This window comes from Simochromis diagramma, unplaced genomic scaffold (assembly GCF_900408965.1).
Source record: "Simochromis diagramma unplaced genomic scaffold, fSimDia1.1 OVJJ01000205.1, whole genome shotgun sequence".
NCBI classification, from domain to species: Eukaryota; Metazoa; Chordata; class Actinopteri; order Cichliformes; family Cichlidae; genus Simochromis; species Simochromis diagramma.
The window spans coordinates 5,099,766-5,112,768 of NW_024386782.1; the positions used below are offsets into that span (position 1 = coordinate 5,099,766).

The window sequence follows — 13,003 nt, forward strand, 5'->3', positions numbered from 1 at the left end:
GCACATCAATGCTGAAAGGTATATGCAGCTTTTAGAGCAACATGTGCTTCCATCCAGATGACATGTTTTCCAGGGAAAGCCTTCAGTAAGAGAATGCTAAACCTGGCTCTATTAGAAAAGAATCCCGCGGAGACCCTTTCACCCACCGAAAAAATTAATGAAACAAATATGACAAACACTGTTGAGTAACTAGAATCCTATAGCAGACAAGAATGGAACATTTCTCTCCCCAAAGACCAGCAACTGGTCTCCTGAGTTCACACTTGTCTACAGACTTTTTTTTTAAAAAAAGAAGACGTGTTGCCATAGGGTGGTCTGTTTTCTATGGTCTTTTGTAAAATATGGCTTTTGAGATCACTGAATCATTGAATTCGGTTTTATTTACATTTGATAAAGCACATAAACTGTTATTATTATTACTGCATTGCATTATGTAATAGATAAACATGGACTGAAGGGAAATCTGAATTTGGGCACTTTAAATCTTCCACGGATAACAAATCGGACAGAAATCTGTAGAAAAGCTGTTGACCATATATCCCTTTTCCTTATCTATGATCTCTCTGTGGTGTTGTGTGTTTCTGATTCTGATGGCCGATGTTTAGCAACTCACAGAGGTTTCAGCTCGAAAAAAAGAGCCTGCAAGAGTTTGCAGGTACTTCAATTATGGGTCAGCCATATAGGGAAACTGGCCTTTATGAGCCTTCACTAAACTGTAGGTGCAGTGACATTCAAAGCCACGCTGGAGTAGCTCCATTTTACGCGTCTGTGTTTTAAATGCAAAATAACCCTCTCAGTTGTAATGTCATGCCGAAATCACACGAATTTTAAATGAAGCTCTCAGTTAAGCTGTTTCACTAACAAGGTGACACTTTATGAAGAGGAATTACTGGTGTGAGGATTTGCTCCACTTCTCCCTTCTTTCTTTCCTTCTGTGTGCTTCTGTGACGATGACTAAACCTCGGCAGACTGGCTCAGCGTGTTTGTCCTCTGTCCTCATGATGGCGCCGTTTGCTCAGGCTACGGAGCTGCATGCTACCTGCTGTACCCGGCCTAATATTAGCAGTCTGCTCCAGTTGAAACGCATGGGCTTTAAGTTGTTCTCTTCATATGAATCAAGGAGAGGTTCTAGATAGCCCCCCTCCCGCAGTGACTGGCTCTTTTCGTCATATTGCGTCAGCGTAAACAAAACGCTGACGTGAATGTCTCCGTCTCCCCTCTTTGGCAAACTCTTCAATTGGTTGGTGAGCTATAGATCTGATTCAGTGGGGGTGCATAGTTAAACCTAAGCGTCTCCTGACCCCTCCATTTGGCGAATATTACCAGTCCCCACGAAAAATATTCAAGTTTGCTAGACCGGCCTCCGAACCTCCAAAATGAAAAGTCTCATGTATGGAGTAAAAAAGAATGCCAAGTTTTGCTCCAATCATCTGACTGCGGCATTAGAACAAACAATAAAGAGCAAATTGCTCAGAAGCTGCAGATACAGAGAGGTTCGACTTACTCTCCACGAGCTCGAAATTAGACGTCACCAGTCCACTATGGGTGGACAGGATTAGGCCTTCTTCTCGGTTATTTGACACATGTTCTATATAAAAAGCATTGCATCGTTTAAACACATCAATCAGCAGATTGCAATGACATAGATAATTTGAGAACAATGCTGGGAAAACGTGAATCGTTTATTCGGCCACGCAGACTCTCCGAACCAGCATCCTGCGTCACCAGCCGTTGTTCAAATCCGATTATGTGCCTCGTTTATTTCAACAATCCAGAGGTTAGGTTTAGACCTTAGCGTTCTCATTGCACGGCCATTAAAGCCACCCCTCGACATCCAGTGAGCAATTATTGTAAACGATTAGAACAAAAAGAAAAGTGAATGTAAAGTCTGAAAGCCGCAATTTGAGACGAGTCATTTCAGCACTGGACAGCTCCTGACTCCCCAGGGGCCTTGGACTTGGTCATCGGAAGCCTGATCACCCTCCATCAAAACCATCAAGTCATTTGAAACCACCAGCACCACTTCCCAGATCAGAGATAATCACTAAAGGGTAATTAACCTATTGGTGACGTGAAAGTTGTATTTATTTATTTTATATTTTTAAAAAAGAAGAAAAAAAAACAAGAAAAGCAGTAGTGGTTAAGGCGTTGACGAACTGATCTGTATTGGGCGTCACATCAAAACTTGATGATTTCATGTATGCATTCACAAGCGTCTCTCTCTCTTTCTCTCTCTCTCTTTTTTTTTTAAAAAAAGAAGAAAGTTTGAAAGTAAACTTCCATCTTCGGAGGGAGGTGGGGGTGAGTCTGACGGATGCATCGATGAGGAAGGAACTGTACTATTATATTCCGGGAGGAAGACTTGATGACGTCTATAGCATCCTTAATGTGACTTATTGGAGGGAGGTGGAGGACGAGGAGGAGGAGGAGGAGGAGGGGGGCAAGGCTTGCGATACATGGATAAAAATCCAAGGCAATCACAGCACAGGACAAAAGTTTAGAGCAACGATATGTAGACGCACAGACAGCGCACTCTCCCACCGAGTTTTTGTTTGGCTTTGCGACCGGTTGAGTCCTATTAATTGGGTATAAAAGTGAGATAGGCAGCACTGAGGGGAACATAAGGAGACGACGGAGGCGCTTCAGCCAGGGAAGAAGTGCCGTGAGAAAGATACCGTCTCTCTCTTTCTTTCTCTCTCACTCTCACACACACGCAGACACGCACTGCCACAACCGCGCCCGGATCACAACCTACAGCACAGCCGCCTCTCTGCTTTCCTGCTATAGGTATGTGCTTTATCTGCGGACTGTCTTACAACTCGGAGAAATTTATGCTCCAGAGCGAGATAAAGTAATGGAAATTTTTCCCTTTTTGTGAACTGCGTGGAGATCTGCAATTTTTTAGCTACTTTGACGCTGAACATAGAGGATTTGGTGTCATTACCGCAGTGTAACTTTTACAAGATGAGGTGAATAAAACACAAAATATCCAGTTTTTTCTTCCCACCCCTCGTTTTTAATTATCCTTTTTTGGTATAAGCCAGTGGACGCTATCTTTATCCAGTTAATTCAAACAGGTTCATGTTCGAACCAGCTTTTTAGTTTTATTAGTGGTGATAAAGTAGCACCGCCTTGTGATTTTGATACAACAAAGAAAAAGCCGGTAACTGCTCTGTTTAATGTTGTGTCTGTTTCTCATTTCCTAACAGCATGGCCAGTTCGAGTAAAGCGACTTTAATCTTGCTCATCTACGGGATCTTTATGCACTACAGCGTCTTCTGCACACCTCTTGGACTAAGTTACCCCAAGATTAGGTAGGTTTCTGGTTTCTGGGTTGTTATCGTTGTCCTTTATGTTCTATTTGAAATGCTCCTCAGCAACACGTTTCATTTAATGTTGCTGTTACGTTTGTTGCAATCAACGAAAAAGAGGTTTGTTCACTTTATTTCAAATAAATGCGCGCAATTGCGCAGAAACTCCGCGCGCAAGTTTTAGAATCTCCCAGTTAAGCATGATAACAGAAGGACATGCAGGCTTTTAAACAATCAAATGCAAGGCTGGTGTGGAAAATGAGTATGGAAATTGCACAGGAGTATCTGTCCGGTGGGACGGTTCACGGAACTCCCCTTATTAAAAATGAGAATGCAGTCGATGCAATGGATAGCCCTCGGGATGACGGTGGACTGGCGTCACCAAGGAGAGGCGAGGCAAAACGAATAGGAGAGCTTTATCCATTTAAGATTTAGTCTTCTTCTTCTTCTTTTCCTTCTTCGGGAAAAGCATATCCATTATTTGGGCGTGGTTCTCGTTGATCAAATTATAAATAAATAAATACATAAAAAAGGTATTTTCTGAATTCTTTTTAATATTTTTGAGCTCCACGCCTACACTAAATGTGATCATTTTCACACCCATTGTTTCGAGTTTTAAATAATTAATAAGGTTGGAGCCGGCAGCATCAAGTGGAAGATATATATTAAAAAAACCCGATTTCTTCCAGAAAGAAAAACATATTCAAAGAAAGAAAACAATACAGCAGGACGCATTTAATAAAATTCAAGTCATTATTTTCGCCAAATTTAAATTATTCGTTTTCTGGCTTATTTTTCTTTATTTATTTACTCTAAAAAGCCTCTTTCCCCCCCGTTTTCACTCTTTTCCATTGCATTTAACCGCCCGCTGTTTTTAAAGGCAGATACAGACATTTGGCATCCTTTCACTCCTGCGTCCACACGTGTGCATTGATCAAAATTGTGATGAATGTTCTTTCCTTATGCAGACTTGAAAACGACGCATTCGATGAGGATGGGAATTCGTTATCCGACATGGGTTTTGATAGTGATCAGATTGCTATACGAAGCCCGCCATCCTTAAACGACGACGCATACACCCTATACTACCCACAGGAGAAGAGGTAAATGCGCCTTCGTTTCACAGCCAAAGCCTTGGGCTGGATTCCAATTTAATGACTTTGTTGCTGTTTGCTATAATGTTTGCTTGCTTTATTTTTCCCAGAGTTTCTCATGTTATTTGTCCTGTCTTATTTTCATACCGAGTAGCCTAAAATGTTGATTCCCTGCAGTTGATAATCAAGATTAAAAAAAAAAAAAAAAGAAGGTCGGCAGATTCGTAAAGGATAGCCTTTAATCCCTTTTTTTCTTTCTTTCTTTTTTCTTATTTATTTATTGCACTTGACGTGATATTGGACATGCGAGTGGGCGGGAACATTTTAGGCTACTTTTGATCATTTTGTCCGCGCTTTTTAATCTATATTTTTTTATTTTGTTTTAATTTATTTATTTTTATTTTAGTCACTGACGATCTATGTGTTTTGGCGTTTTATCATCTCAGACCAGAAAGGCATGCTGAGGAAGAATTAGATAGAGCCTTGAGGGAGATCCTGGGTCAGTTAACAGCGAGACATTATCTGCATTCTCTGATGACAATTCGTGCAGGGTAAGGGCATTTCTTATTAGCGTTCACCTGCAGTCATCATTTTTATTTTATTTTTTTTATGTTTCTGCGCTGCTCAAGTTCAGGCTGCTGTGTCACTGTCTGTCATTTTACGTGCGTGTGTGGTTTATTTCTTCTTCTTAAAAAAAATGCTACCCCTCTATATAACGTCTGGACATTTTCATTCCACCGTTTTGCTCCTATTTTGATGTGGCGTGACATTGCATCCACGATTTATGTTCTTTAAGAATAAGATACTGAAATACAGCGCTATTTGTAGCCCTTGTCTTACCTATCAATTGATTTTGCTTTTACAAACATTAATGGGTGGTGGTGGGAAAAAAAGCAAGCGTCAGAATATGTAATGGGATGTAAATTAATATTTGATAACCTTTCCAAAACGCTTAAATCACTAAATCTTTCCTCACATATATATATTTTTAACGTAAAAAACAAAACAAAAAAATAAAAATAAAATAAAGGCCCATAAATGCATTATTAATGACTACTGGCCAGATGAAGAGATGATCAAAGTTGAAATGCCACATCAAAAAGAGCACAAACCAGTCAAGACCTCGCAGCTTTAACTAATGTCACTGTTGTTTTATTTATCTTCTGTATTTTTTCAGTGACGACAACAGCATGGAGGAAGAATCAGAGCCCTTATCCAAAAGACACTCAGATGGGATCTTCACTGACAGCTACAGTCGCTATAGAAAGCAGATGGCCGTGCAGAAATACCTGGCAGCGGTTCTGGGTAGAAGGTACAGACAGAGAGTTAGGAACAAAGGACGCCGGCTTGCCTATTTGTAGCGCTGTTAAGGCGCTCAAACTGCCCTCCTGTGTATATACATCCAGTCGTTAAATCGAAGTCATTCAGATATATCTGACCAACCAGTGGATTGCGCCTGTGTTCTTTCAACATGTATTTATGTATGAAGTAAAGCCATTAAAATGAATATTTTAATAATAATATCGTTTTTTTTTTCTTTTTGTACAAAAGCACTTGATACCGCACAGTTATACTTTGTGGACCAATATTTTATTTTCATGTTTACGATGTTGAAAACAAAACAAAATGATAAAAAAAAAGAAGAAGAAGAAGAAACCAGTAAAAAAAGAGATAATTGTGCACCTTCAACATTATGCGCTTGAAATCTTTAAAAGTCATCTACATATGCAGAAAATAAATAGATTTTAAAAAGACAATCAAAGTATTGAATGTTATACTTATTTTTGTAACCAACGTTCTATTTTTTTAGTGTTGTTTGTTTTCCAAACAGGCCCAAAGAAGCAGTGAGCATGCTATGTGAGGCATATCCGGCTTATCCTAAATGATAGATGTTGCCCTTGTCCACGCTTCTCCACGCTCCCTTAATGGGAGCTCTGTGGGTTTGTATAGCTTGCTGCCCCTCCAAGGGGAATTCAGACGGCTTTTGTTCCACAGCCTCTCATTTGATGGTTAACCGATTGACTTACACGTTCAGTCAATGTAAGTGCTGGTAAAAATTCAACCTTCTTTCCAATTTCATTGCAGGCTTTTGCAAGGGCACTGATGCCTTTACTAAATAGAAAGGAAGCACTCGAGTTGCTGTTAACAGTATGCAGAAAACACTGCTTGCTCACTCGCCTCGAGAGTCATTTACAGTGGGAGATAAATTATGCTCGATACGACTGTCTAAGGAATGTTTCACATATGTGTATTGTGTACAGTATAAAAATTACACAGAGCACATAGTCATCTCAGTGTTGTCTCTGTTCAGTCAACAGGATTAAATGGAGAAGAGAAAGGGGAAAAAAATGCTTAAACTGTTGATTGTATTTTGGCAGAGCTCCGAAATATTTAGAAAGGACTCAGAAGGAGCAGAAAGTGATGCAGTTTGACAAAAGAGGAGGAGAGGGAAGGTAGCGTCTGAGTTGGGGTTAGAGATACTGGACTCTTATTTCTGATTTAATGGTGCATGTGAAAACTGACACCGTGCTAATTTTCCCTTACAAACTGCATGCGATTGTGCTTTTGTTGCTGTGTAGGAGATGAGCTGTGCTAAGCCTCTTTCAGCCCCCCCCCCTTCAGATGTTTTGTGACAGAAATGTGAAGAAAGAGGGCTAGAAGTGGTAGAAACTGGTACTGCACTGACTTGTTGATTTTATTTTTACCTGTCCTGCTGCTGTCATTGTGGATATCATAGAACAAGACACTGGACCCCCCTCACCTCCCTTATATGCTGATTGCCTTTGTCTTGGTTGTAGTAGTAGTTCAAGTTCTTTTGCTTCTAGATTGCCATGCCAAGTTTCTGGTTTGATGTTAATGCTCTAGTTTCACTGTAAAGCTGATCTGTGTTAGAGTATGTGAGGAAGCAGGTGAAGAGTGTTAGCTGATAAAGAGATGTGTGTGTGGAGTCGAAGAAAAGGCAGTGGAAAAAGAGACGGTGTGTGTTTGTGTGTGTGTGTGAAAGAGAGAGAGCGAGAGAGGAAAGGCAAGCAAAGTAGCCTGTTGCATAAGACACAGGTTACAGCACCCACGAGCCAGAGGAGGTTTGTCGCACGTCAATACAGAAACAAACAAGCAAACAAAACAAGTGATCGCACCACTGCCTCTGCTCACCTGTGGAAGTGAGATCAGGGTCAATGAGTCTGATAAAAAAAAATGTCAGACGTTGAATTCCCTTCACTTTGGTTTCATAAGAAGGTTTAAGAGTATGTGAGTCAAGGTGGATGAGACCAGCAGAACAGAGGTGTATGAAATTCAGCCCTCCAGCAGAGGGATATTCCCTATGACTTTTATTAGAGAGATATCTCATGTATTTATTCAACATTATGCAAATGCAGCTTTATGCACCCCTGCAATCTAATCAGTGGCCTGTGTTCCCCCATAGAAACTATCAACACACTCCTTCTTCAATTTGGCTCCATCGTACAGGCTTTGCGTGAGTGCGTATGTGCATATTGCGTTTATCTGTGAGCGTGTGTGCATTTAATGTTTGTTTGTGTGGACGAGTGACTGAACATGCATGCGGAGGTGGAAACAGCTTTTGGCTTTTGGTGCCTTGCTTCGACGTGAGAAAAACATAAAAAATACTAAAAAAAAAAATACTAAAAAGAATATTCACCACAAGTGACAGATGGCAATTTTAGTGGCCCTACAATGCTGCAGTCCATTAGCTTACATTAAAACTTCCTTTTCCTCTGTTTAATCGCTCGGCTTAGTCTGCCCCAAGAGTAGTAGAATTAGGCTTTCTTTTAAAGCATGGCAATGATTTGTTGAGTATAAAGTATATTAAAAAAGTGAATAGAATGTGTATGTCGGTGAAGCAGGCGATGTATGCGTGTGTGTCTGATTGTTTGTGTGTGTGTGTGTGTGTGCATGGGGTGTTCAGTGTCTGTGAGAACAGTAGACAATGACCAGTGTTCCTTGCTGTTGATTATGACGTGTTGTCGATTATTTTGGGTCAGTAATTTATCAATGAGAAAATATCCCCTACATATTACAACTTTGTGCATCACTATCTAGATTTAAAAGGGTTTGAGAATATAATAGAGATGTTGTTCAGATCATAGAAAATGCCTGTTGTTGATATTTCTGAAAGCGCCGAACGCCTTACTTCAATGTTTAATCTCTTATCTATCTGAAAACAATGTGTTTTAAAAGTGAACCTTAGTACAAGTGACATCGTTATACACACAGGAGTCCTTATATGGGGTTTTACGTTTGTCATTGTTATGAAAGTGTTGTAAGATTTGTATGAATAAATTTTTGTAAACAACAACATTTTCTAATCAATGTCTAATCTTTGAAATACATCACTTTGTTTTTCGAGGAGACGTGTCTTTTGAACAAAGAAAGTGCAGCAGAGCCACAGTTACATCACACACGCTGACTAGAATATATATTTTGTTTGCAGTTTACTGCCCGCTTATGAATGTTGAGCTTACATGAAGAACCACCTATTTCCATGAGCACAGATCTCCTCCTGTAACAAACATAAAGTTGCACAGCAGAAAATAAAGCAGCAAATGCATTGTGTGAAGTTGGTCTAACTTTTAAAAGACACGTTTGCAATGCGTCAAAAGGGAAATCACAGATGTGTTTTTGCATTTTAAGTTGAGGAAAGGAAAAAGGTTGAATATGCACAAATAAATGAACCTGCAATTCAAACTGAAGAACCATCAAACATCTCTGAGGAGCTCATCAAGAGAAGCTACGACTGAGCTGCAGAGCCCCACACAGGGCTTCTCTCCTCCTGGACTGCCTTGTGTTTCTCCTCACTCCATCCTTGGCCTTGGAAGTGCAGCTGTGTCCTGTGGGAGACGAGGAGGATGGGTGTGGCAAAGGATTATGTGTGTGATCTGATACTCATAAGCCAGCAGGAGTATGTGTGTGTGTGTGTGTATGTGTCTGTGAGTGCACATGCACCAGAGCTCAACTAACCCAATCAGAGAAATGTTGCATGGCAACGGTCCACAAAGGGACACGGTTATGTATACGCATGTGTCAAGTGTGTTTGTATGTGTGGAAAAAAGGAGCGAGACAAAGACGGAGACTGTGTGCATTTGTGTGCATGTCTGAGTGTTTTGGGCTATTTGTGTGCACTGCACAGGCAGACCTTGAGCGGGCTCTGCATTGGAATGGGGTTCTGCATCACACCTTACATTTTTTGTGCACACGCTGCCTGTTGAACAGAAGAAACAGATGCACAATGTGTGTCTATCAGAGACACAGTAATAACACCAACAGCCACTGCCACAGAGGAGCACAGGTATTAAATATGATTAATGAAATTCAACAAAGTGAGTTAGCCATGAGAAACTGCCACACACTCATTCGACGTGCATCTCTGTTTCTTCCCCGAAGACACCAATTCATGGGAGTTGCCCTGTTGCTAAGAAAAGGCTGACAGATTGTTGGTTGTCAGGGGCCTTTGTTTTGTGCTAAACCTACCTGTGTGATATAAATGCTGTCTCCGGTCTTTATTTATACCCCCTCTACCCCTTTACTCTTCTGCTGTCAAAGTGAAAAGCAGCTTCGGTCCACCTGACAAGCAGAGACTGCAAGACTTGTTCTGTATGGAGCAAATGAGGCAGGTGAAACGAACAAAAAAATGTATTCATAAATAAATTGGATTTGATATTCACCCCCACAAGTGGATATTGAGACAAATGCATCAATTTGTTTGCACAGCTTCCACATAAGGGGCCACCCTTGACCAATTTGTACATAATGTACATTAATGCCTGAATCAATAAAAGATGGCTCCTCCCTCCTCATAGTGCCGCATCATCTCTCCTCTCTGCACTCTACGTCTTAAATCTGTATTAGCATCTTTGAGCTGTTCCACAACTGATTTTTTCGCAGGAGTTGTCTTTCTGGGTTTTTTGTTTTGTTTCGTTCTCTTGGGGGAAAATGGAAAGAGCTCCTAAATTTAGAGTCTAACTCCCTCAATAAACAGTTTGGAATCAAACACGGCTTTTAATAATCAGCTCTCTGCCTCCAGACACGTCTTAATCACGTATGGAGTGTTAGAGGGGGAAGGAGAGGTTTTGTTCAGGGCTTTTCCAGTGGGGATACCCACACCTCTCCCAGTCCCACATGGCCACACCCATCTTTCTTTGTCACCATGTTTTGATGAGCATGTGAAGCCAGAAGTGTGTATGTGTGTGTGAATGAGCACTACTGCTCTATTGTGTGTATGATTAACATTTCCTTCCCTTCACAATACTTTTGTGTGTGTGTGTGTGTGTGTGTGCGTGTGTTTGTGTGTTTATTTATCTCAAGTGCAAACACTGCCCCCTCCTTCTTCCGTAACATCTCTCTTGCATGTCAGGGTTAGGAGTACAAGAAAGGCCCAGACACAGCAGTGATGCAATCACCATCCCACCCACTCCACCCCCTCGCATTTTACCCCATGAATCATTCAGTGGTCAGGTTTGAGCGGGGTGGGGTGGGGGGTGGGGGGGGGCAGTCTAGTCATGCCTGCTATGAAACTCTTGATTGTGGCAGCCACGAACCCCTCAATCCTCCTCTCCCTTAAATCCCTTCTTGTGGCGGGCTCTGTCACATCTACCATTGAGCAGGCGGCACACTGTGGTGAACATCAACCCCTCTGGGAGCAACGTGTTAGAGAGAGACAGCAAAGACAGGGAGGGAGAAAATAGGAGATGTGGGCGAGGGTTTGCAGACATGGACCACTGATCAAGAGTTGCTTCTGGCTTAGAGGGAAACACTTTACCTGTGCTGCTTGAGTAATCATGGGTGACCAGAACTATCCATCATTTATTATGAGGCTATTTGGCCTGGAAAGAAAATCACCTCAACCATCATTTTCTCAGCTACTTTACTAAATGTACACGTCTCCAAGCTAAGCTTGAACATGAGTGCACCTTGAAAAGACAACAACCCGACTTTACAAAAATAAGCTCAAAATATCACGTGTAGTGGTTATTCCAACAGTCTTTGGACGTAGGTCAACTGAAGTTTCGTCTTGGATGTGAAGCACATGAAACTTCTTCACAAACTTGAAGAAGTCCAATTGATTTCTATTTTTCAAGCTCTTAAGAGGTTACATTGTTGCTGATGACTACTAATAAACTGACTAAAGAATGGTGCATTTAGCAATACGCCTGCTATAAACAAAAAGAAAAGAATTAAAAGTCATGAATAAAAATTACACATTCTAACCTATTTAGAGAACAGAGAGCACATCTGTGAAAAAATGAATCATCGCTAGACACCTTGAGGCTAGCACGAAAGGCTAGAAAAACAAGATATTATAAACTTATACAGCTTCTATGCTAGCAAACAGTTGCCTATTTGCATATCCTGTAGATATGCAGCAGATCTCAGATGTGTAGTTATGTCTCCATCCACCTCTCCAAGTGTAGTTCAGACCCTTTCAGCTTCTGATTTTTTCTTTCTTTTTTTGTTTTCTTTCTTTGTTTGTCTACATCTTTGTCTTAAGCGCTCTGGTTGCCCATTCCTCTGAAAAACATCTTGCTTTTGTGGCAAGGCTGATGTTGCTGCACTCGAACTAAAAATCTGAACAATAAGCAGTAAAACTTTAAAACCCTCTACGGAGCGGCAGGAAACAGATGAACCGTCTGTACAAGTATGTCCTTTCATAACACACAGTAATTTGATTGACTGGAGCAGTTCTGAAGAAGAAATCAAACAGCCATATCAAGTCTTCCATTTGTAGATGCTTCAGGTGTTATAAAGCTGGGTGTTTGTTATGCTTGGGTCTAGTCTACATAGATGTGGATTTACTTAATAAGACAAAGCGTTTGCCAGAAGGTCTGGGACTGTGCAGACAATAATCTTGTCTGTGGAGGCCAATACATACACCCATTGATCTATGTGTAGGCTCAAACATAATAAATAGAAAATAATGAATAGTTTGCAAATTGGACCCTCAGTTAAAGACTATTTGCACACTGTCTCTCACATGCGAGTCCAACATGCCAGTGAAAACCCTAATTTGTTAACACACATTTTAATAGGCTTATTCCCAGAACCCCCTATATTCCCGTTAGTCGCTGCTATTTAACTGTAAAAAAAATTCCCCAAACCCCATGGCTCTGCGTTGTTCAACATCAAACAATTTTCTTTAAAGCTGTCTGATCCCAGCTTGGTTCTCCAAAAGACTTGATCTGAGAGCTGTTTTGTCCCATGTGCTTCTCCACATTTCTGCTGGTAGCAGTGGTAGTGGCAGGGTGGGTTGCATTTCAACTTCCTGGGGAGTGGGAGCGGTACTGGGACGTTTTGTTATGCTAATACGTCAAACTCAAAGAACATTTTTGGCTCTTGAAGAGAAGAAACAGGGTCACGAACGACAATATCTAAACCTTACGCACGCAGACCTTAAAGGTTCAGTGGGATGCAAACAAACCAGCATCTTGCAGCCTGACCGTCTTTTTCGCCTTCAATTTTTCTTGCAGCTCGTACATTCGCTGTGCCCATTCTGGTTTAGGGCGAGGCTGTGCAAACACTGAATAATGTATCACTGCTGGTGAAGTTAGGTGCGAAGACTCAGTGTGAGATTTGCGAGAAGAAATA

The 13,003-nt window shown here is 41.1% G+C and overlaps 1 protein-coding gene across 2 annotated transcripts; it reads left to right on the top strand.

The window, feature by feature from the left end:
- The first annotated feature begins 2,819 nt into the window (after positions 1-2,819).
- On the top strand, positions 2,820-7,512 carry adcyap1b (adenylate cyclase activating polypeptide 1b). Of its 2 annotated transcripts, XM_040017991.1 has the most exons (5): positions 2,820-2,969; positions 3,210-3,314; positions 4,280-4,414; positions 4,852-4,956; positions 5,583-7,512. In XM_040017991.1, the coding sequence occupies exons 1-5, from the start codon at positions 2,965-2,967 to the stop codon at positions 5,764-5,766; spliced, it is 534 nt and encodes a 177-aa protein (XP_039873925.1). In that variant the 5' UTR covers positions 2,820-2,964; the 3' UTR covers positions 5,767-7,512. The 2 variants fall into 2 exon arrangements, with proteins under 2 accessions (XP_039873925.1, XP_039873932.1); XM_040017998.1 differs by lacking the exon at positions 4,852-4,956 and having other exon boundaries at positions 2,826-2,969.
- The last annotated feature ends 5,491 nt before the right edge of the window (positions 7,513-13,003 follow it).

What these genes read in the sequence shown, in the direction of transcription:
- adcyap1b (XM_040017991.1), top strand. An exon ending in TACTACCCACAGGAGAAGAG is followed by an intron (nt 4,415 to 4,851) that starts GTAAATGCGCCT and finishes TTATCATCTCAG; the next exon opens with ACCAGAAAGGCATGCTGAGG. An exon ending in CTGATGACAATTCGTGCAGG is followed by an intron (nt 4,957 to 5,582) that starts GTAAGGGCATTT and finishes GTATTTTTTCAG; the next exon opens with TGACGACAACAGCATGGAGG.